General features: G+C 36.0%; 1 protein-coding gene across 10 annotated transcripts in view; it reads right to left on the reverse strand.

The window, feature by feature from the left end:
* SLC4A7 (solute carrier family 4 member 7) overlaps positions 1-23871 on the reverse strand; it is a 93538-nt gene that overhangs the window by 25950 nt on the left and 43717 nt on the right. For 4 of the 10 annotated variants that reach the window (XM_059846591.1, XM_059846541.1, XM_059846557.1 and 1 more), the window contains exons 3-11: positions 20490-20633; positions 18201-18336; positions 17029-17189; positions 14621-14809; positions 6096-6211; positions 5283-5336; positions 4530-4687; positions 2516-2603; positions 812-958 (exon numbers count right to left, since the gene is read on the reverse strand). In XM_059846591.1, coding sequence (XP_059702574.1) covers positions 812-958; positions 2516-2603; positions 4530-4687; positions 5283-5336; positions 6096-6211; positions 14621-14809; positions 17029-17189; positions 18201-18336; positions 20490-20633 — 1193 coding nt within the window. Of the gene's footprint in view, positions 1-811; positions 959-2515; positions 2604-4529; positions 4688-5282; positions 5337-6095; positions 6212-11535; positions 11899-14620; positions 14810-17028; positions 17190-18200; positions 18337-20489; positions 20634-23871 lie in introns of all 10 variants that reach the window. The other 6 variants (XM_059846583.1, XM_059846618.1, XM_059846600.1 and 3 more) reach the window with 5 other exon arrangements.

The raw sequence follows: 23871 nt of genomic DNA on the forward strand, positions 1-23871 counted from the left end.
ATTGCACTGCTGTTACCCCATTCTATTCCACCCACTCTGCCAAACCACCACAAGACCCAACACCAGTGTCAACCTTCTGAACAAAAAGCTCTGGTCTCTCCCCTGCTTTTGATCCTGGAGGCCCAAATTCCTATAACCTGTAAAGAGGGAAGAAGAGAAGAAAATCTCTCCAAGGACCCACTTTCCTTAGCTCTCATTGTAAGCCTGCATCATCACAACTGAGCAATATGATCAATTTTTATCTATTTCATAAACATTCTTTTATCAGTATATGCTACATAAAACACACTGAACACTGTAATGAATACTGCATGCAAACAGAAGTTCTTACAATAATTAAAATATTCTTGCTGACCATTCATTGCTAGACTACTCATAGAATTTGGTAACATGAACTCAAGTACAATTTCCCACCAATTCTTCCAGTTCTCACATGAACTTATTCCAGTATTTCAAAAGGAAATATTGTAAATAAAATTAACTTAAAAGCATAGCAGAAAACTCATTAATGCGTTCCCCCCCTTCCTAATTTTTTTTTTTTTTTTTTGGTAACTTATATGGACAATCAACTTATTCTTGCAAAATGGATGTGGGGACTTTCCTGATGCTTTACAGCCATGTGGACAGGAGCCAGCAGTGTGGCCAGTGGGCCAGAAAGGCCAATGAGATCTTGGCATGTGTCAAGTAGAGTATGGTCAGCAGGACGAGGGCAGGGGCAGTGATTGTCCCTCTGTATTCAGCAGCTCAAATCCTATATTCATTTTAGGACCCCTCACTAAAAGACAGACTGGACTTTTTTTTTCCCTTTTACCTGGGAAGGAACACTTTTTGGCGGCTCAATTCGTATAGATGGATCCCACTCTCCCGGAGGCAGGACTGTCACTTGGTCTAAAAACTCATCAATTCCTGACAACAAATCATTTCGGTCTTTTGCTTTATAGGCAACATCATGGAAAACCTACAAGAAGAAAGTACTCAACGCTCATTTTTATTTTATTTTTTCTGAAAGAGGAACTGATTATCATTATATAATGATTACACTTGATTAAAAGGCATGGAAAATATTTTGCAGGTCCTCAAAAGTTTGGCTTTTACTTTACTTACATACTTTCAAATTAAAAACTACCAGTATTCACACTCCTATGGACCATAAGACATGGAAGTTTTATCTTCAAACTCAAAACTAATACTGAGGTAATCTCTAAAATTAAATGAAAAGGTAATCTTCAATTTTCAGGACATCAAGTTCATGTACTATTGTCTGAAGAATTCTGCCTTACGGCCACACTACCGCTATGCTGTGCTAAATAATGACAAAAAATACTTGAAATAAGCTTCAAACCAAACCACAAGTTTTTATTAAGAATAAAAATGCATTTTTATACATCTACCTTAATTAAGTTTAGAAGACTGCGTTAAAAGCACATAAAAGCAATCCTATTAAAAAAACCTGTACCATTTTACAGACTACTACAACATGAACTCCAAGATATATTTTATACACATAGAGAAAATAAATGCTATTTTGCTATAAAAAACTGCTTGTAGAAGATGATCCTAATTTTTTCTGTACATTTGAAACCTGAACTGTTTCTCTCCAAATACCATTAAATTTGATCATTAAATCTGCTAATCTTAAATAGATCTCTAAAGTCTACTCAGGTCTTTTTAGACCATCAAAAAATTGTTTTTTCTTTCTATTTCAGTGATCTAGAGTAGTCCTAAAAATCAGATCAGCCTATCTAGAAAAGATCAGAAGCTGCAACTAAAGCTTTTAATATTCAATTCTCACACTGAACAAAAACTGTATTCACACACTTACTACCAATTGCAAAATGACAAATTTCTAGTTTACATCACCAAACTTCAAATTGTTGTAGAGTAAAAAGTACTTGCATTTTTGCTAGTACCTTAAAAATTATCAGAATTCAGTAGGTGGCGCTCAATGTGAAGTCAAAATTAAAACATCCTAATTTTGCTCAGTAAGATGGCAACACTCTTACAAGGTCCTGGTTCCCTCCTGTGGTCCTTAAACCAACAGGGCTCTAAGCATATGACTTCAAAATGCTATTAAAATTCTTATTTTATTTATTTGACATGGCTTAGATTAAAAAAAAAAACCTATGATGACTCAATTGCACGCATTTTTAAAACTTTGTGTCCTGAGCACTTGTGCAGCTGCTTCTGTCCTTTCTGACATACACTGACTCATATCAAATGCAGTTCTATTTAATAGTTCTGTTAATCAATTTAACACAAAAATGAAATCTATACATTAAAGCCAAATTTTGTTCTCAGAAACACATTTAGGATTACTTCAAGACAGACAAGAAGGGAAGGTAATTTACCATTATCTACTTCACTAACACAAAAAATAATTAAGTTTACAGTTCTTCATTTAACTAGTTTGAGGGTTTTTGCCTTTAACCTACTACTCCAAATCATGTACTGAAATCCGTTGGTAAATACCTCATTCTAGACTTTAACCACAAAGCATTTAAAACACATCACTCACGTCATCTGTCATAAGCGTTGCTATTGATCGTCCAATTTCATGGTACTGTGGAGCTTTTCCTGCTGGTCCCAGCAACAAAAACAAAAACCTGTGAAGAAAGTAATACAGATGAGTACGGCTGACTCATCTGCATATATTCAAGAGGGGGTCTTTCAAATTAATGTTTAAAGAAAATTTAGTGGTGGAGTAAAAATACCATTTTCACTGCTTCAGATCATAAAAGACTGCTGCAACACTGTGAAAAGATTCAGCTTAAAGTCATTACTGTAAGGAACTCAAATCCTGAGCCAAAATTATTCAGACATCTTCTTAATTAAGCCTAATTTTTCAACTTCTTATAATGCTTTAAACATTGTAGAAATCCACAGACTAGAGCTCAATGACTATTTTCCATGGATTCTAAGCCTTTCTAACATTCCCGGTAGCAAAGACCTCTTAAGTGGTAGCCTAGGAGCTCTATGACCTGTCCTATGCTCCGTGATGACCACCTTTTCATGGGAATTCAACCCCCCATTACCTGCTGTGACTGGGCATGGCACACAGAGGATGCACCCACTGTACTTCTTACAGTACACTTGGGCATACTCATAAGCCATATCCTAGTCTTGTGTCAGTGGAAAACAAGGGAACTTGGGTATTTGAACACCTATAAGAGACATTCTGGGAAGCTGATCCAATGGGTCACAGCACATATTAGTAGATCCTTGTGCAGTAACAGTGCCTAACATAAAGCTCACCAAAACCTTGAACAGGAATAACATTTTATAAATTCAAAAGGATACAAACCAAAGAGTGGACCTCAGTAATTTGTTTCACAACCTTCTTCCTATATTTCATGAAAATGACATTCCCAAGCACAACACATCTGAAAAAAGTAGTGTTTTCTTTCAACTCATAGTACAAAAAGGTCACTTGTCTCTTCTTTGCAAGTTTACTACTCTAACTGAAAACGAGAGGGCATCCTAAGAATCCAAGTATGCTATTCCAGATCTGCAAGTCTACACCATTCTGAAAAACTTAGGACAGAATAGATTCAGCTACAGTAATCAGTATGCAGAAATTTTGGAATTATGAGTACTCCTGTCAACTACTCTCCAAAAATTCTCACATATATATATTTCTGCCCTTCAATAGAGTGCATAAGCTGAAAATCACGAAAATAAACAAACACTTTGATCATTTCAAAACATTAAAAATCCACCAAAAAACATAAATACAAATATATGCCAAACATCACATAACAGCCCAATACATCAATGTGCACAGAAAATGAAATGTCATCCATGATGATTGATGAAATGATCTTCTACCTTCATCATGAGACCTGTATTTTAACATTTTGAACATCTGTGGTAAACATACCCACAGTATTCTGGTGAAATCCTTGGATTTGGGGGAGCAGGGGTGACAGCACCAGGTTGGATGGCATATTGCAGACTGAAAACTGCTTCTAAGTATTAGCTGAAGACTGACTACTCCAATGTCAATCATGTAGATTTGGGCATCCAATAAAAAATTGGTTTTTCACCACTTAAGTCATTCATATGCAGAGCATTTGTATAAAAAGAGCAGATGTTCAGATCAAACAGACCTTCAGACTTAGTGTGCTCTTCCCCACTGACAAGCTGTGTCACACCGAAGGGAACTATAACTATCTTCATGCCCATCTTCAAAATGTCAACACCAACTTGGAAGACTCAGTGCTTTTACTCCAAATCACCTTTCAGTTTCAAATCCTGCACTTGCTTAAGACAGCATCTTTACATGTATATAGATGTATATGTTTGTGTGCATGTATACAGAGATATATATAAAGATATAGAATGCATTCAGAGAATTTTGTGGCAGATCTCATTCCTTCAAATTTTGCAGCAAATGACTGGCATAATGTTAAACAAAACTCTACATTTTTTGAGCTTAATACAGTATATATAAAAATTTACAGCTATTTGAGATCTTAAATATTATTATCTTATTGCATAAGTAAAGCCAGACTTTCCAGGCATTTATTTACCGTGTAGGAACCGGAACCTCTGTGAGACCCGAGAGAAGGACAGCAGGGGAGAGCCTCACAAAAGCAATAATAGGTCTTTCTAAAAAATCTACTTCTCCCACTAACACATTTGATGCTTCTGCTCCTGAAGGAATTTTCCTCATGAAGTTCATATCAACCTATTCATACAAAGATGAAACAAGTGTTTAATCCCTTACATTTCTTAGCAGAAATTCCATAACACAATTATGTTTATCAGAATTTACAAGACATTTATGCTACAAAGAAAAATTAAAAAAAAAATTAAATATCCCACAATACAGAAAAGACAAACACATTTATAAAATGTCAGCCAGCCAGCCAGCCAAATAATAATAAACTATTTTCTGTAAGTTAGAATTACTAACACCTAGTATATTCTAGAAGACTCCAAACTGCATAATCACCTTTCTAATATTATCATGACAAACATTCTGTGATAGGACATAAATTAACAAAATCTATGCACAATTAAGTAAGGAGAGTTCATGTAATTACACATGGTTTCTAGAATGCAGTAAGTTATTTAACAGCCATGTATTTCAAGTATGTCATAATTTTGAAAAATAATTTCTATGTTCATACAAATCATAAAGAATGATGTCTGAAAATCTTCACCTTTATTTTTGTACATAATTACAGAAGTGCATTAGAAAATGGTACAGCACATGAACTCTGTTCACATACATACACACATACACGCGCACCACTAACATTGCTAGCTAGAGAACTTACATATGGCCTCTTGAGTCCCACACCAAGTGTGCCACAACTACAGGAGGCTGACTCCTATCCAACAGGAGACAAGGCAGGTGTACACAAGGACAGGCCAAGCAAAAATATATAAACTGTGACAAAGGAGCAGGAATATATGGCATCTGCCATGATTAGATCAGAACTACAGTGTAAGTTAGCTATCCTTAAGCAAAATTATTTAACTTGGCAAAACAATTTTCTTACAGTGTTTCACAGTATAGATGACACTTCTGACTGAACTTTATAGTAACAGCCACAATGGAACTTGCCCAACAAATTTAGATTACGGAAGAAATATATGAGCTTTACAGCAGATTTTTTACAAGGTTTCTTTCAGAAAGTGGTATTACATGTTACTAATGTTACAACTTTTGTAGAGGAAACTTATTATACATATAAAGCAAATTCTTCTTAAAAGCCCTCTTCACACACAAAAAAAAAAAAAGAAAAAAAGGAACCAACAAAAAGTTCTAGCTTGTACAACACAATGTACAAAACTACCCTCATAAGAGCCTTAATAGCAGATGTGTAAATATCTCCATCAGCATGAGAAATTACAGCAGCTGCACTCTTATGTTACCAAAATACTGAGAAGTATTCCACTGGGAAGAATTTTAAAACATGTGGCACATTTAGCCTAGATGGTATTGTGACACAAGTTATCTCTCAGTACACATTTCATGGATACGCCGGTACACCTCTTTGCTGTAACTAAGGGGGAAGATACAACCAGCACAGTTTTTGTTACATAGTTAATTGATGCTAAACACGAAGGTACTTAATGTTACTTACCTTACTAAAATCAACAGTGCTGTTTTCTCTGCTTCCTCCTGTTCCAGAAGCTTTAACATCTCCACTTTTCCCAGTGTCCAAATTTCCAGGTGCTGACTGTGGAGATGCCAACAGCCCTAAATTAAAACAAAGGAGAAGTTGAAAATGGTGCAGGAAATAAACTGAGTGTGCAACACTACCAAAACTCAATGTGGCAGCTTGCTTCACACAAAAGTGCACGTTATTCAATAAGTGCCCTACATTAGTATCATAAATGCAACATTAACAAGTCACTGTGTTGTCAAAAAAATGACATAATTTAAAAAATTAGGTATTGCCCCAAATGATGGCCATTTGCAAAACAGTCACCAGAAAACATCAGCTGCTTTAAATGCAGAAAAGAGAACTGCTAGCATTTTAATCATAACTGATTCGGCAGTTAGTATGTAGCATCTTCACCGTACTAAGAAGTCCTCGGACACCAAACGCAAACACCTCTAGTCTGCTGTGTAGCAGTTACTGCAGTTGTAAAAAGTGTCCTCAAGCCTCACAAGGAATGTAGTCAACTAAGTTAACTAAGCTATAAAAGTTTAGTAGTGTATTACATGAAGTATAGCTTGCAAACCATGCTTTCAATCAATAGACCTAAGCTCCCACTATTCATCCAACCATGTGTTACTATGTGGAATATACGCTTGAGCTAAGAGCACACACAATAGTCTTTCAAGTTCAACACACAGCTTCCCTCTAACACTTGCACCAAAACAAAACTGTGTTATGAATCCCGCACATTGCCATCAGCACCGAATTGCAGGTTCATTAAAGGGTGCAAAAGGCAAGTAACCCAAGCATTCATACACACTGAATTCCATGTTGCATCATGGTTCTCTCTACCCAATGAACATTTAAAAGCTGGTCTAGGCATGCATAACCCAGCCCAAATCCCACCTTTTGAATTACAGAGCTTTTGCTTGTTCAGTTTAATGTGCACTAGAAATGCATTTGGCCTTCCTTGCTTGTCTACACTAGACCTTTCAGCTGTGGTGACAGAACATGGTTTCACATGCCTTCAAAACCACATCTAGATGAAGACTGAAGCCTGAACATTGTATTACATGGAGAAAGTTTGTATTTAGGCCAAGCATCTCTCTAGTCAAGATATAAATGAAACCCTCTCTGGCTATCTTCAGGCTACTGCTCTATCAAAACTACTGCCACATAACTACTTGCATATCCCCATGTTTATAATTTCTCCACTTTGAATTTTTTTTTAGCATTTCAAATGATGACTAAATTCTCTTTATTTCATCCCCATACTTGTTTTCAAAAAGCTCTTTCAAAAGGTCATCATATCAACAAAAACATGCAGGTCCAAGCCTTTACCGCTAATTTTCATTCTTACAGTTCATAAGGGATTTAAGTGGTGTGGGTAGTTTTTCCTGAAGCAAAAACCAAATCAAGTTAATAGGCTGTCATTTCCTTCATAAATCCTAGCATGCACAAGTAATGAGCCAACACAACAACAAAAAAAACCCCAACAAGAAAAACCATGTTCTACTCCTCTGCTTCAAGATTTATGTTATTCACAAGAATCATATCATCAACCACCTACGAAATGAGCTGATCTAAGTATTTAATGCTTAGGAGTTGATGTTTGTAGAACTAGAAAGAAATATTAAACAGTTATTGCAGAAGAGCAGCATCATACAAAAGTTTAGACATCTAAACTCCTTCATTTTTCCCCTTCTCTGTAGCAATACAGGTAACTTAGAATGTTTTTATCTGATGAAAGATGAGCCATAATGCATCGTTTTGCACTTTCTGGAAAAGCACTGGGAGCAAGTGCAAGCAGAGACTAGAACAAAAAACGGAGAGATAATCAAGGACAAGGACAGAGAATAAGGATTCTGAATATTAGCAGAAATATTTATTACTTCAGTGCTAAAGTGATACTGATTCTTCTAAAAGGTTTGCCTTCAAAATTTCACCAATCAGTCACAGTCAAGGCTCACAAGTTTTGGCACTGACACAGGAATATTTGTCTGATCCTAAACCATGTGTGAATAGTTTTCTGTTGGCCTTGCAGTTGGACAGACTGCTGGTCTCACAAGACAATACTGCTCACAGGTTTTCAGACCTGAGCAAGCATTTCCATATCACTACACATATCCATCAATCTGCTATTTATAGAGAAACTGTGAATTGAAGAATTAATCTTCTTCAATAGTGAAAAACTTCTATTCCAAACTCACATTAATAAAATAACTTACTTCCCTCTCTTCTCTGGTTCAGCAGATGCCAACTCAAGGACAACTACCTAGAAATACTTTTCAGATCTAAAGACAGAGAAACTCATTGTTATGAAGCTACTGAGGGGGATCCTTAAAAACACAGCACTCTTCCTGATGTTAGTTAGGCAGACAGACCACTTGTCTCCTCTGAAAGACTACAGTGAAGTGAGTCATGAGTAATTTGGAATAAAACCTCATGAGCTCAAGTTAAGGTATTTATAACTACACCATCACTAAAGATCATGTGCTTTTTCTAGCCAACTACACTTAATACTTGTGATCATAAAAATCTAATCAACAGTATCTACAGAAAAAAGAAAGCAAGAAGATTACATACAATTGTCTCACATGTGTTTCATATGAAAAAGATGAGTAATATATGAGTTCAATATCTAAGCATGACTATTTCAAAATAACTGTATTTAGAAAGGCAAAAAATATATAATACAAATCTTCTAAATATGAAGTCAACCATATTTATATTTGAGAAAATTCAAATCAATTTTTAAAACTAAATTCCAATGCAGCTCTAATGCAAAACAAAAGTTCAAATTACTACTAGAGGGCAAATATGCAAACTTCTCTGAATCAGTATTTTCAGGAAGCAATTACTGTAAGAGGAAAGCCATTGTAAATGTTATTTTGCAAAGTTTTTATGTACATTTATCAGTGGACCAAAAGACCTTAAGTCAGTCTTAAAACTGACTTCTTTGCTGTTGTTCACAGACATTATGAAACCTCAGTGATGCTGGTGAATTAACTGTTAATTTTTAGCTGTGACGCAGCTCTTTTCCCAGCCCTTCCTATGGAATTCATTATTCAACAGTTCAAAGATGGGAAAACAAATACTGCTCTTCAACTTATGACAAAATTAAAAAAACATTATTAAGAGAAGCCTTTGTCTGGTTGACTTACTATGAACTGATGACTGGCTGATTAAAATTAAGTGGTAGACCAAAGGTGTGTCTCTTTTCCCTCCTTTTACAGTAACTCATATTAAGTTCAGTAACCTTCCAGCTATTTATGAAAACTAAAAAATAAAAGTCTGAATAATACAAGGCAAATGACAGAGGAATGTATACAGAAAAAAGCCACTTATTAGAAAATTAAAACAGCTCCTCACACTCACAGGAGGCAAACCAAACTCAATCATACAGATGTGTAAAATGTTTTCAGACTGCAATATTCTGAATAACTAGAGAAGTGATACAGACCATAACCTATAGTGGAATGGACCAGGAAGATTTGTTTGGGTTTTTTTCTTAATTAATACCAGGAAGTTAACTTCCTTGTCAGGGTTTTCTTTGACTCTTGCCTCCCAAGACAGAAATTGGTCCAGTTGCAGCCTTGAAGTCATAGTCTGAGAATGTCTTCAAAAGCAAATCTAAAGAAAAAACATGTCTTTCTGTGGTCAGATGATTTCTTGAAACTAAAAAAGCAGGGGAAACTCCAGAAAGCAAAAATATCTTTGTTGTTGGTGTTTATCATTTTGTGGAAAGATTTATGGATTAACTGGGAAATTATGCCTTTCAGATTTTTTTCTTTATGAGAAACACCCACATGAGGAACAAAACTGATTTGAACATGACTTGGAGATTCTTCTAGCAAGCCTTAGTAGTGATGATGGTAATAGCATCATGTACTTGAGCTCCATTTGTTTGCTTTTCCCCGGATTCTAAAGATCTTGTGTCTGGCATGCTGTCATTTCTGTCAGAGAAATGAGAACTGGAAAAATAATTACAGCTATTATTTTACTTCTGATTTCTAAGCACATTTGGAAGATGACCTGTGACAGAATTATTGTCACGTGAATTCTCCTAATTTCCCATAAGGAAGTCAGAAAAAGAGATTTGTGTTTGCTTTTCTGAATTTAAGTAATGATGAGGCCTCTATACTTCAACTGAAGATAAGAAACTATGACATAGTTTCTTTCCTTTTCAGTGACTTGGCTGCTAAAGAGAAAAGGCAGATAACCACAGCTTCTTTCTTCTCTGTCAGCATATTTCCACTGTTAAATGTAACAGTGTGCTCTTATTAATTAAACAAGTGAGGAAGAAACCAAGCAAAGCCTCAACTGATGAAGAACTGAAGGAGATCAGCTCCCCTGCTCCCAACATACACAGGCCTAACACAGTCAAACCTACAAGTTGGATTTTGGCAAGACAAATTTCTAGTGAGGGGAGGAAGAGCCTGAAGAGCAAAAGGAAAGACGACCCCCCCCCCCCCCCCCCCCTTAAAAAATACAATCTGCTAAGTAGAATTGTGAAGTTTCCAAACAGGTGATAATTTTGCAAAAGTAAAGCTAGTGTAACAGTACGTCTGCAGAATGCAAATGTTATGAAACTTTTACTAAAAGCATTTCAAGAAAGGATGGAAAGTTTAACAGTTTCTTTCAACTTACCTATATACCTACATACCTTTTCACATATAAAGAAGAATAGCTGTGCAGATAACAAAATAATAAATTGCTGAGTTCTGGCCTACAATTACAAGCTCCTAACTACTGTCTCTTATTTTGCATATCAAATACAACAAAACACTAATGGAGTGTCTGATCCTAAAGCAGTGCAATAATGGAGAACTATCTGGAAACAGCTGCAGGTGAACTGAACCTGACCATTTAATCAGTTAACTACTGCTGATTTTAACAGTCATGGTTTTAAAAAGCACAAAAACAAAAATAAAACTGCTTGAAAGCTTCATGACACAACTAAACTATGAATGCCACTGATAATTGTATCCTTCCTCATTCTTTTCATATTCCCCTCTAATACTTTACCATGGTTTCAGCTGTACCTATCTCAGGATATCCAACACTGGTTTAAGACATTAACTCAACCACTGACAAAACCAAAGCAAAACTTGCTACGGACTGTAGGTGAGTGAAAGGAAAAGGCCACCATTTTTGACATTTTGCTTATATATTAGATTTTAAAACCATATTCCTTTTTAATTACACAAATGAATGTTAATTAAAGAATTTTTTGCTTGCTTTAGTTAAAAGCTAAAAAGTTAAAAATGCCAAACAAGAAGACAGTCACAACTGAGAAAAAATAAACATGCAGGCAGAGGTAATGGTTATCATATTTTTTTGTGCCAAAAACATTGCAGTGCAAGTGATCCAGATGCAGAGAGCATCACACATGGACAGCTTAAATTTCAATAGTTGCCTGGTGTTTTGCCAATATTTTCCTCTGTCTTCTTTTCCTGGCTTTCCTGCACTTCTAAGTCCTCCTCAGGTGGGTGGATTACTACTGAAGGAATATCATCACTGGCAGGTGACACCAGCAATTCCTTGCCCTGAAGCGGGCTTGGCTGGGCACTTGTGGTTGGGCTGCAGATAGGGCTGGAGGGTGGTGTGTTTTGAGGGGTGGTTACAGGGGTTGTACACCTTGAGGCTGCCGGGGTCCCAGCTCTTGAAGAAGGAAGAAGGTAACTGAGAAGAACCGACAAACGGCTGTCTCCTCTCAGGGAAAGATTGGAGGCAGAGAGACCTGTTCGCAAAGAGTGGCGGGAGGCTGAAAGGCCTTCCCCTGAGATAAAACAAATGGAACACCATGAGGCTTACAAAAGGGATAGATTATATTAGATTAAAACAAACCAATCCAAACCCACACAGATACAAATACGCATTAACAATTTACATAGTAAATTGCAAGCATTACAGGCCGAAGTGTCATACTCATGCAAGTAAGATAAGAGATAAGAGCAGATCTGATACCAGACATTAGGAAAGTCAGAAATTACTGAGGAGTACTAATTAGAATGCTGAAGATCTGAGGGAGAAGATATTATCTTAAGTCAGAGTAAGATTTGTTAACAAAAAAAAATTTATCTCTTGAAACTGACTCTTCAATTTTTCTAGAATTCCTTATTCCAAATTACACAGCAGCTGTTAATCCATTCAAAAAAATAAACTAAAAACTCATTAGCAACCAAAATATTACAAGACTTCTCTATCTGTTAACTCTGTTATGTACAAAGATTTAGTAATTTTTTAAAAGTGATCATGACCAAACATATCTAAATGTGTTAAATGCAACTGTCTTCCAATAAAAGTCTTGTTTTACTGAGAACTTTCGCAGGCAGCTGTAGTCTAATTTTTGAAGAGGGCACAAAAATGAGATACACAGCCCCTTCTCCATATCCTCTTGCTGTGACTTACCAATAGCCCCATATGGCTAAAACCAAACATTGCTCCAAAATCCCTTGTTACTTTTGTTGTTCTAGTTTCCATGTCCCACTAATTTCTTAGGAAGAGAACACAGTCTTGTCATGGTTCCTTCAGACTGGAGTTTGTAATGAATTTTTCAGTTCTTCCTTAAGCAGGAAGAGAGACTGTTTATGCTCATATTAGTACTTGCATTAAAAGGTTTAGTGATACCATTTCTCCCATTTGCCACAAACACTTTTCCTGGGATGACCAGTCTCCCTGAAAACATTACTGGTGACTTCTACAATCCCTGAAATCCAAAACATGCTGGTTTCATGTACCATGCCATCAAACAAGGAAACAGCAAACTAGACACATTTACTCTCACATTTATACCAAGCACTACAGGGACCAGTAAGCTGAACAACCCCAGAATAATTAACAAGAACGAGGTGCATAAAGCATGCCCAGGTAAAGGTCACATACATTCCCCTGCCCCCAAACAATCAAAGAGTGGATCCTACAGATACAAACCTGATTTAAGAAAAAAAGCCTCCAAACTCAACTATTAAAATATCAAAACTGCAGAGCAGTAAAGAAAATAGGACCAACTGAGAAGACTTGGTTGCCTATAATAATCATTACAGTAATAACTAAATTCTGTAAGTATTCCTGATAAATCACAAACATGTCCTAATACACACAACCCCCCCTAAGAGAGGGAATCTAAGAACTAATATGCACATATGCATGTTTGGTTTACCAGCTTATTAGAGGGTTACCAGAGCATAATAAAAAGAAAAGTAAATCAGCACATGCTGACAAGGAGCTCATCATATTATACTGGTTTCTTGTTTCAGCATATATCCCATAATCTCTTGTAAAACGAGTATTAAGAATAATGTGCCCTAAAAAATGGAAGTGATACATGAAAGATAACTGTCAAGAAATTTTATACCTGGGGATACAGGTGTTTAAGGATGGGGAAAACCAAGTTTGTGTGTGTGAAATTTTCATGTTTGCTGAACAAAACATGCAAGTCAGGAGTTACAAGAGACATTATGCTCTTAGATAAATTAGCTGCATTTTCATTCTTGAAAAAATAAATCTGAAACTATTAGAGAAATATTTAAGCATATATCATATAGGCACTGGCTAACAAAAAAACTACCAGCAAGCTCAGGCATTCACTGGAGAATACTCCAGTACATGTAGCCCTAACAAGCACTTAACTAATTGAAACATACTCAACGAGGCATCCTTCAAGACAGAAAAGGAAGTTCACTTCAAGGACTGATTAATGAAATCAGAACTCAGTTTTCATCAGAGTAAAAACTTTCATTTTTTCAGAATAAAAAAAAATCCATGTGTCTTACTTAATGCAAGGCAAAAGGAAGCAAAGAACAGAGATGAAAATAGAGGTCCCATAAAAACACAAGAATACAAGTAAGCTGCTCTGTAGTACATATTGCTATTTGGAATTTGGGACTGGATGTCTAGAATAAATTTTCAGGAACTGGTTCAAAAAAGGTATCTAAGAACATTGCTAATACCTTTCTTGGGTTTGGAATTTTTGTTCCCATTAGAACCTTCTCTACAAAACAAGATAAACAGTGTTCTAGCTAACAGTACTACCTTCACCATTGGCATAGCAAGCTTCTTGTCAAATGAACACAACACTGGGTTAAAACACAGTAATTGTCAGCATCACTGAACTCATGATCACCAAATCTCCTGTGTAAAGACTGTAAAAGCAAGTAGGATCCATCTGACACATGTATAAGTTATGCCACAATGCTGAAATTCCTCAAACATTGCACATTTTATTTAAGTATATACCAAAGAAACATTAGGATAAATGTATGTCTACTACTATGCTTCAAAATAATAAGGCATGCTATAGTATACAGGCAGGAGTAGAATATTTGAGTAAATTTAAAAATATCAACCACAGCTACTTATCACACACACACTTATTGTTAGTTCTTTCCTCATCAAGAAGGAAACACTTATCTGTTATTACCAGCTGACCTTTCCTTCATGTCCCAGTGAGAGCATCATTTACCAGGTTAGTATGAACTGGAGGCTACAACTTATCTCACCATTTCGTTCAAGCAAGTGAGGGTCAGAATGTTTCTTGCCTATATCTGCGAAAGACCGAACTAGAGGAATCCGACTGCTGAATTTCTTCTCATTCTGATGATGGTGCCTCTTTAGAAGAGCCTCTCTCACTTTCTCTCTTATGGATTCATCCAGCTGGCCAGAGGCAATCATGTTGTCCAAAACCATATCTACATAATAATAACAAAAGAAGAAAATTATATAGGTGGCTATAACATCTCTCCTTCGCCTTACTCAAGCACTGTAGTTGCATCAAATAATAAAAGAAAATCAAAATCTGTTTAAAAGAAAAGTCTTCTCTTTAGCAAAACCATCTTCAAGAATCCACAGGAAATTTTCAGATGTCACTAAACAAGCAAATGTGAGAATAAAAAAAGCACAACATGCAGATTCAAGAGAGGGTATTTATTAGTAGCATCATTTCAAGAAATGTATGGTATTAAGTACCTTATAATTTGAGCCATTTACTTCAACTTTCAATGGAAACTCACTTTCAAAAAAAGTATTTATTGTATTCAACAAACCTACACTAGGAGTGAGTACACAAAGACAAACACAATGGAAAGCAGACTTATGACAGTCTTAACTTGGCGTTCCCTACTTTAAAAGTATATTCAACTACATAAAAGTAAAAGTTGCTATGGAATGAAATGAATTACACAACTCGTGTCATCTTCAGATGCTCTGCTGAGACTCTTTACTGAACTTCATGTGATCCACATGCCTTAGAAGAGGAAGTACGAAACAAAATCTAGGTATATAATCTAAAACTAACTACTCATCTGTCAAACAACATCAAGTTTCAAAAGGGCATCTCACCAGTATGCTCATACCAGGAAAGCAAGCCTACATATCAGGGAAAATACCTACTGTGTTTCTTAAAGGTCAATTTTTTAAAATAATAAAAAATACCAAACAAATTCATAAAGGACCTCAACCTGCACAAAGCAACACAAATCTATGTAACAAATTTTTAAATATATTTTCCCAGTTTTAACTAATGTATTGAGACTTAACTGCATTGTTAAACTGAAATTGCATAGAATTCTCACAATGAAAAATGTTAGGGCTCAGAGTAGGGCTCTGTTCCAACAGAACAACATGCAGTAAAGTGTCTGTCAGCACAGTGCAGCTTCTTTCTGAGACCACTGGTAACACACAGGCACTTGTTACAAGTTCTCAAAAGGAAACCTGCCACCCTCCCTCTTCTGTTATGAGTAACAAACAATATTACCTACTGGGTGTTGCTGGCTCCTGGAAACAAGACAGCACACTTGTATATCAAGCACTGCTAAGCCACATGCTTCACAATGGCACCTAAAATTAACTTGAAACAAATTCACACAATCTCTTAAGGCATCCTAGTTGCAACTCAAGTGCCTGCTACCCAGAGTGCTGGTCACATGGACTTAAGCAACTACTTTCCTTATGTATTAAGAGTATCACTAAATTTGATTACTCAAAAAAAAATTATAAATCAAAACTTTACATTTACCAAGATGTACTGAACACTCTTGCTCAGTAAGTCAGAAAAATAGGAAGGGAATACCAATTTCCTGAGCGAATTTCAAGGATTTCAAAACAAGAAAACATTTCAAGTGCTGCCAAAGTTTTTAAGGCTAAAACACCTTGTCCTTCACACATATGTTGATCAACCCTAAGTCTAACATGATTCCTGTATGGTACCTGTAGCAAGAGATACCAGGAAAATTATGTAGAACTAATTCTAAATTCATTTAGGAGCAAGCAGACATATATAATGTATATATATGTGTGTGTGTATGCATGTATGTATGCATGTACCTATATATATTTATATATATATGTGTGTGTGTGTGTGTGTGTGTGTGTGTGTGTGTGTGTGTGTGTGAAAGTCTCCAAAGCTGCCTCTATTTTATTCAAAATGACCATGTGATTAGTGAGGACACTCAACACAGCAGGTCAAACAACATGTACAGCATTTATTTCTGCTCACCTCTTATAAAGGTGAAAAAATTACCAGATGTGCAACAACCAGCTGCACTAATGGTATCAAGTTAACATCAGCCAAAATATGATTAATAATAATGGTACTAAAGTGCACAATTAACTCCTAAAATGTTCTGGCAGATATTTACAATTCATCTGTAGAAACAAAGACAGAGAACACATTAAGGAATTAGAACAAAAAGGCAAGTCCTGGGCCTACTAAGGAGCTCCTACTCATACACTTTTGTAAGTGATGCTTGTAGGACCAACTCCTCTCAACCACACCAAAAGAAGTGCAGCAAGCACGCACATACCTGTTTCTTCAACACAGTATTTTCAAGAACACAGACATCACCAAAACTACCTCAAGTTATAGATCAAAATTTAGGAATAAAGTATTTTTAAAAATTTCTGCTGCAACCTGCTATCTCATCAAGTGTGTTTGCTCTCATGTCCAACATGACCGTCCCATTAAGAATACAGCTCCGCAGTTCAAAGAGACTGTGCAGAGACAGAGTCGCCACATAAGGCTTGCTCCATCGATCACCGCCATCTTCAACATCCTCTTCAAACTTCAGCCACCTGAAATGCATTCACATGTACACATTTATATTTCTCCTGGGAAGAAAATTTGGCAAGCAATCCCACTCTTCCATGTGGCTTAGGCATGGACATAGAACAGAAAATCCCATTTAATCATACTAGCTTTCATTTTCTCAGACAGCCCAACTGATTAACGTTTTTATCAGGCCTTAATAACCACAGTCAACTGTTTTAAGTTTTTACACATTTTGTTTCTTTGGGCTTGACCAATACCTGTCTATTTACATGTTCTCATGAAGAATATGGCTATCTGCCTTATTACCTGATTCGCATCCTGATTTCATTAGTATTTTAGGATTAGAAAGCTGTCTGAAACATATGATACAGCGTGTTCAAGTCTCCTAAGGCTGCTAAGTCAGACATTTAAGAACCAGGTAATATTAACACGTGAAACTATAAACTGATCTGGATCCCCCTCACAGGCATTATGCAAATTGAGTTTCTACAAAAATTAACATGCAATAAGGTAGCTGGAAGTACTGAATGCAGAAGAATTCATCACAAGGCATAGGTACAAGGAAGCAACAAAACTAGTAAGGGTCAAAACCAATCACGGCATCCTGTAATGTTCAGGCATGCAATTTGCAAAAAACTAATCAAACACTACCCAAGAAAAAAAATAATACCCAATTTTCCTTATGTTAGAGAAAAAAATGATACCCATATATATTGGCAATAATATACCAAAGAGATTTCTGAGACTGCAAATACCACACTAGGTGGACGAACACCCGTATTTATAACTTGGCATACTCATACCTTTCAAAATGTTTGGTATCATCAGTTTTAGGGATGAGAACAGAGCACTAGAAAGACTTGAAAACAATATTGATTCTTTCAGAGTTTGAAAAGAACTAAAGTTTTGGGTTGCTGTGCATGAATTGAGTGAACTCCTACAGATAGTGATGATTCTAAGCCAAACCTGGTTTGCAATTCTTTGAAATAAAATTACTGTAAGATATACCTTGAAACAATCTACTCCAGACATACCTAGCAGTTTCTCTCCATTCATATTCTTCTCCATCCCTGAAGCAAAGTTCAGCCATTTCAGTGAAGAGATCATGAGGAATGTGTTCATCATCATCTTCAGTACCCAAGATAAACTGCACTCGTTGGGATGGTGTGTCTTGAAGAAAAGGAGAAACTAAATAATTAGAAGAATTCATACTTCTGTGAAATAAGAAACATAACAGTAAAATCTCCTGCCCTCAGCTAGAAATAAGCAGCATAACATCCTCTTTAAGAGGGAAGAAGAACAAAAGAAACATATACATGTCTTTAAAAGAAGGCTCTCTAAAACCTTTGCACTGTTTCTGAAAACAAAACGTCTGGAAATCCATGTTCATGAAAATTAATAAATTGGTTTTGGCTCTTCTACAGATTGCTAATATGAAAATTAACATCACCAGTAAATTTGGTTTAAAAAAACTAGAAATTAATACACCGAAACACTAGAAACCTTGTTTTCATTTTGAGAACAAAATAATTAATACCATCATGACACAAGACACAAGAAGAAAAAGTTAAAACAAAACAGGCTGATGGAAACAAACAGCCTTACTTACAGATCAGCTGCCCAAGCAATAGTTCAAGATGGTCATCAGTGAGTAGCCAGGCACTGACTGTTAGAGCAGCAGATTTTTCTGTGGTCTGTTGCTATTTATGTAGGATAAAATTTTTCATTGCATGGTTGGAGCAGTATGTATAAATTAGCATAGGAAAGTAGAAAACTATGTAGCTGAAGTGTCCAGAAAACATTCTAACTTCTCATGGCATAATGCCTAGTGGAACAGGCTCAGTAACTAGTTAGAAAACTATCCTTATTAATCACATAAGTGCTAGATTCCAATTAATATAAACAAAACTTTAAAAAAAACACCCATTACACCACATGATTTTAGAGTTATTCTTAGTATTTATACAAAGATTTTGTTTCAACTCAAGTGAATTTTCATATTACAAGGGTTCAAAAAATGTACTAATTGCAGTGTTCTCTCAAGGAAGGCCAGAAATAGAAAATCCAAGTTTATGTCAATTTTATTTTTTTTCAATTTTCTCAAATTTAGAAAAATCTTAACTTTGTTCACTGCAACATCACTCTTACAGCTTTTACATATGAATACACAACTGTAGGCTTCTGCTGTAGAAGGAAGATGGCCTTTTAGATTTAAACATAAGATCTGAATTACTAACAAAGTTAATTCCACACTGAAATTTACTTTAGCATTTTTGTTCTGGTATGTACCACCATCTAGTAGCATCATTCTGAAATGTGCTCTTGAATGCAAACCACATTTATTATAAGTTAAGGTCTATAGCAGATGGTGTCCATCCCAAAACCAACACACCCCAGAATCCGGCCAAACCCTGTGCATGTAGTATACAGAAGCAAACAGAACAAAGAAAGTGAATTTCTGTCAACTTAATATCACTTATTTCTACAAACATGATGTCCATTATAACAATTTGTATTTGGCAGGGGAGGCAGTGAAGATAGTTGAAACCAAGAATCGTAGAATGATAAAAGGAGATTTGTCAGAGCATTTCCATTTGAAAACTCCTTTATTTCTCCCCATGTAGAACATGCTGCCAGTCATTGAAAGGTAATAGTGAACAGCATGGTGTTCATGCTTAAATTCAACCATTACACCATAATCTGCTAGTTCACAGCAGTTTAGGAATTAAAGTGGACTTAGGGTCTTGAAGAAAAACTGCCACGCATACTGCCAAATATTTTCATTTCAGAGAATGATATGACAAAATTGTCCTCTCTTGAGGATAATTGGTGGGGGGATTTGTGATCCTAAATCAAAAACTTATGAGGCAATGCAATTCCTTTACTACAGACAACAAGAAGACTGAAGTAAATATTTAAATAAAATAAGATCAGTGATCAAATTACCATGGCAAATGCTGCTTTTCACAGCTACATGCTTAGTTTCAAAAATCAGAGGAAGAAGCATACACGAATACACAATCTGAAAAAAGGTGTCTAATTTAAATAACACAGATTTTCATGCTACAGGAGAGCATTACAAAGCTCTAATCTAACCTATTCAGTGCAGGCTGCTGAACATTCATGCAGACAGCTGGACCAAGTCCAACAGCTTCTGACTTAGATAAAACACAACCACAAAATCTGTCTGATTGTACACAAAAAGATATTAATTACAGTGAGAATAAAAGAAATAGCACAAAACAAACAACATTAAAGCACAGAGCAGCTACTACAAGTTTATTTTCAGGAGACACGAAGAACATGCACAACAAACTTCTTACCATATGATGGAGATTCTCGGCCATCCTCTCTATCGTTATCTTTTTCTTTTTTTCTTCTGTGGTGCCTGTGCCCACGATGCCTATGCCTTCGACGGCCTGGCTTGCCAAGTGGGACATGAACTCCGATATATACAGCTCTGTGGCCTTTTCAAGAAAGTTTAAAAGGACAGAAGTAAACAAAAAATTACCTACTACTCAAATTCAGTATCTAAAGACAAGGGGTTTAAGAAATAAAAATCGAAAAGCACTTAACAAAAATTACATTTAGTGAACTAACATGACCATTTCCTTTCTGTCCTTCCAGGGTGTCAAGGAACTAGTGCTAGACTAATTTCTCTGATAAATTAGGTCATATTATACATTAGGTCATTATTCATATTATTCATTAGGTCATTACTCAGTTTAAGAATTCAGTTGTAATATAAATAATACAGAAGTACAAGCTTGACCTGTAACACTGAAAGAAGCTACTTTATAAACATGAGGCCAAAGCAGAGAAATTACATTTTAGTCCTCTTTTTTTGCAGGGATTCATATCAGGACAGTTGTAAGAATGGCAAAATAATCTTCTGTTTCAGCTTACTAACTTCATCAAGAAATTACCTTTCATTTAGAGTCTGCAAGTAGTTCTCTGTCCTTGAAACAGCTACCAGTATTTCCTCAAGCAGCACATAAGACCTCAAGGTCAAACTGATGTTGAATTCCACCATTAACTTAGTATCAGGAACATAAAAGGAATTTCTATTCTGAAATGTATGTCAACACTTCAAATAACTTCCAGAGATGCTGGGGTGTTTTTTTTTTTCCTATTCTAGAATGTTTTAATAAATTTAGGAGCACATCCTCAAATTAATGAATACTGCTCTTTAAGACACGTACTTTCAACATCTTGCTTTTCCTTTGACCTTTGACATCAAGACAATACTAGCATCAACATCTTAGCAAAAGATATCAATCAAGTGACTGTTATGAACATATTACTACCATGTCTCCTGTAATGCAGATAGCATATACAATAGGCTTTTCATTGCTATTTAAACAAACAATTGCAGGAAAAGACAAATTAATTATAACACTAAATACTTTGTTCCATGGTGTTGAAGAGTTATTACAGAAGACTGACATTAACCAAAGGAAAAGGAAGTGGTCTTCCAGCTCTTAGATAGATGCAAATGCAGCAAATTTACATTATGAAGGCAAGCCCTAGAAATTGTGACTACACATACACGCATATATATCTATGTGCCTAGCACACATAAAGATTTTAAGATTCCTGGTGATTATAGAGCGTTAAAGAAACAAAAAGTAGTAAGATGTCAAGCTTATTTTCCAAAACAAGAATCCCTAAGCCCAAAACGATACTGCTTTATAGAAGTTTTTTTTACAGTGCTACCTGACTAAAAATACAAGCAAAAACCATTATTCACACAAGTAAGTTCAACATTTAATTAATTCAGATTCCTTTTGACATAACAGGAACCAATTCTTGACACACTTCCAACACTAGTTTAATTAGAGCTGACTGACTGGCACTATGACCAAATCTGAAATTAAGCATATTAAAAGCTATTTGTTTCCATGTAAGAGTGGAAAAGAGATTAATTTCTGGAAGCACTCATCAGTCCTATTTATAGATAGAGACTTTTTTGTGAGTTTCTTCCAACAATACCCAGCCCCTGCCCGGCAGCCTGACCTCTGCCCTCCATGACTGCTATGCACAATGCAATTCCCAGAGAAATTAATGCCAATGTGCCACCTATAAATCACTGCATTTGGTATATATGTATGTGATATGATTGGGTCATATGCAATATGACCATTAACAATGGTCTGATGGTTGCTGACACCATCATGATGCAATAATCTTATGCATAGGGAAAGCAAAAGTACGAGGTTCAAAAATAACTGCATTACTCACCACATTCCACTCAAAGCTGCAAGTGAGTGAGCCACCACTCACTGCAGGTGCTGTTACTATGCCTGTTTCACTGCAGGTGCTGTTACTATGCCTGTTAGGGTTTCTGTTTTATTTTATATATTCAATTAGCAGGTCTCAAACTACAGTTTATATATACACTCCAACTGTTCTATTTGTTGCCAAAGTGCTGGATTTTTTTGCAGGAACTGTTTCTTCATAAGAGAAACTCTAGCACACTTCTAGTAATCTAGCATTTTATATAATTGCTTACTTTAATATTGTTAATAAGACTCTTTTAAGCATGTGTTTTGCTCACTGCACTAAAGAAAAAAAAAAAAACAAAACAAAAAACCAAACAATCAAACAAAAAAACCACCAAAACCCCCCCAAAAAATCAAAAAACAAAACAAAACAAAAAAAAAACCAACCTTGAAGGAGTCTGAAACTATTCAGGATTTTACTCCCTGAGAAATAAGGACTTCCACATTTTGGTCTTTCACTGTTCCCACAAATAAGAGACAAAAATCCCTCACAGATTTTCCAAGGATCTCCATCTTAAATGACATACCTTGCTATTGCAAAAACTGGCAATTGTGTGACCATTTTCACAGTCAAAGACCATGTTTTGCTGCATGGAGAGGTGGAAATGATGAGTCTATCTCCTTTTACCTAATTGCACTGAGACAGAACTTTTTTTTTTTTTTCCAGTTGAAAATTTTGGAGGACAGCAGATATGCTGCAAAGACACAAGTAAAAGCTATGGAAAACGGAGCTGAAATAAGCAACAAACAGAAGGTGTTTTTAAACCTGGGTACAGAGCAAATGTCTTTTACTATTACAATATCATGTCCAGATGCCTCATAGCTGCCTCAAGCACACCAAGCAGGCACTGCCAGGTTAGTAACCTGGATGGTCAGTCCACAATCTACATTTGATACTGCTGTTCCACTCCAAAAGGAAGATTTAAAGGAAGCACCTTCTTGCCACCTGAACAAACAAGTGTTTCACAGAGACAGGGAACAGTCTAGCCACAGGTTATGATCCTGCCCTTCAGCCCACACTGCCCAGAAGTGACTACTGTGAGACTATTTCCTCACATAGACATGGTCTTGCAGGCAAATGTAAACCAAGAATAACTTCCCCAAAGCACTTCCGTGTATGCAAAGTGTTCAGACATCTGAAATGGTATTTGGACTAATATGAAATGTCGATGAGCAAATTATTTTCAGCACTTATAAAGTAAAATGGATCACAATCCAATGTAATTCCATCAGAATAACTTTATGAGAAACCCTGATGTTGACAAAAAGCCCCTGAAATATTTTTCAGAGCAAGCAGTGAAGGTGGCAGTACAATAGGCTAACCACAAAAAATTTACCTACAGCAAACAGAAGCTGACTGTACCGTAGGAAAAGGGACCTTCATTCTGCTATCGCAGTCATAAATAAAGACATTTCAACTACT

The sequence above is a fragment of the Haemorhous mexicanus genome, chromosome 1, assembly GCF_027477595.1.
Source record: "Haemorhous mexicanus isolate bHaeMex1 chromosome 1, bHaeMex1.pri, whole genome shotgun sequence".
NCBI lineage: Eukaryota > Metazoa > Chordata > Aves > Passeriformes > Fringillidae > Haemorhous > Haemorhous mexicanus.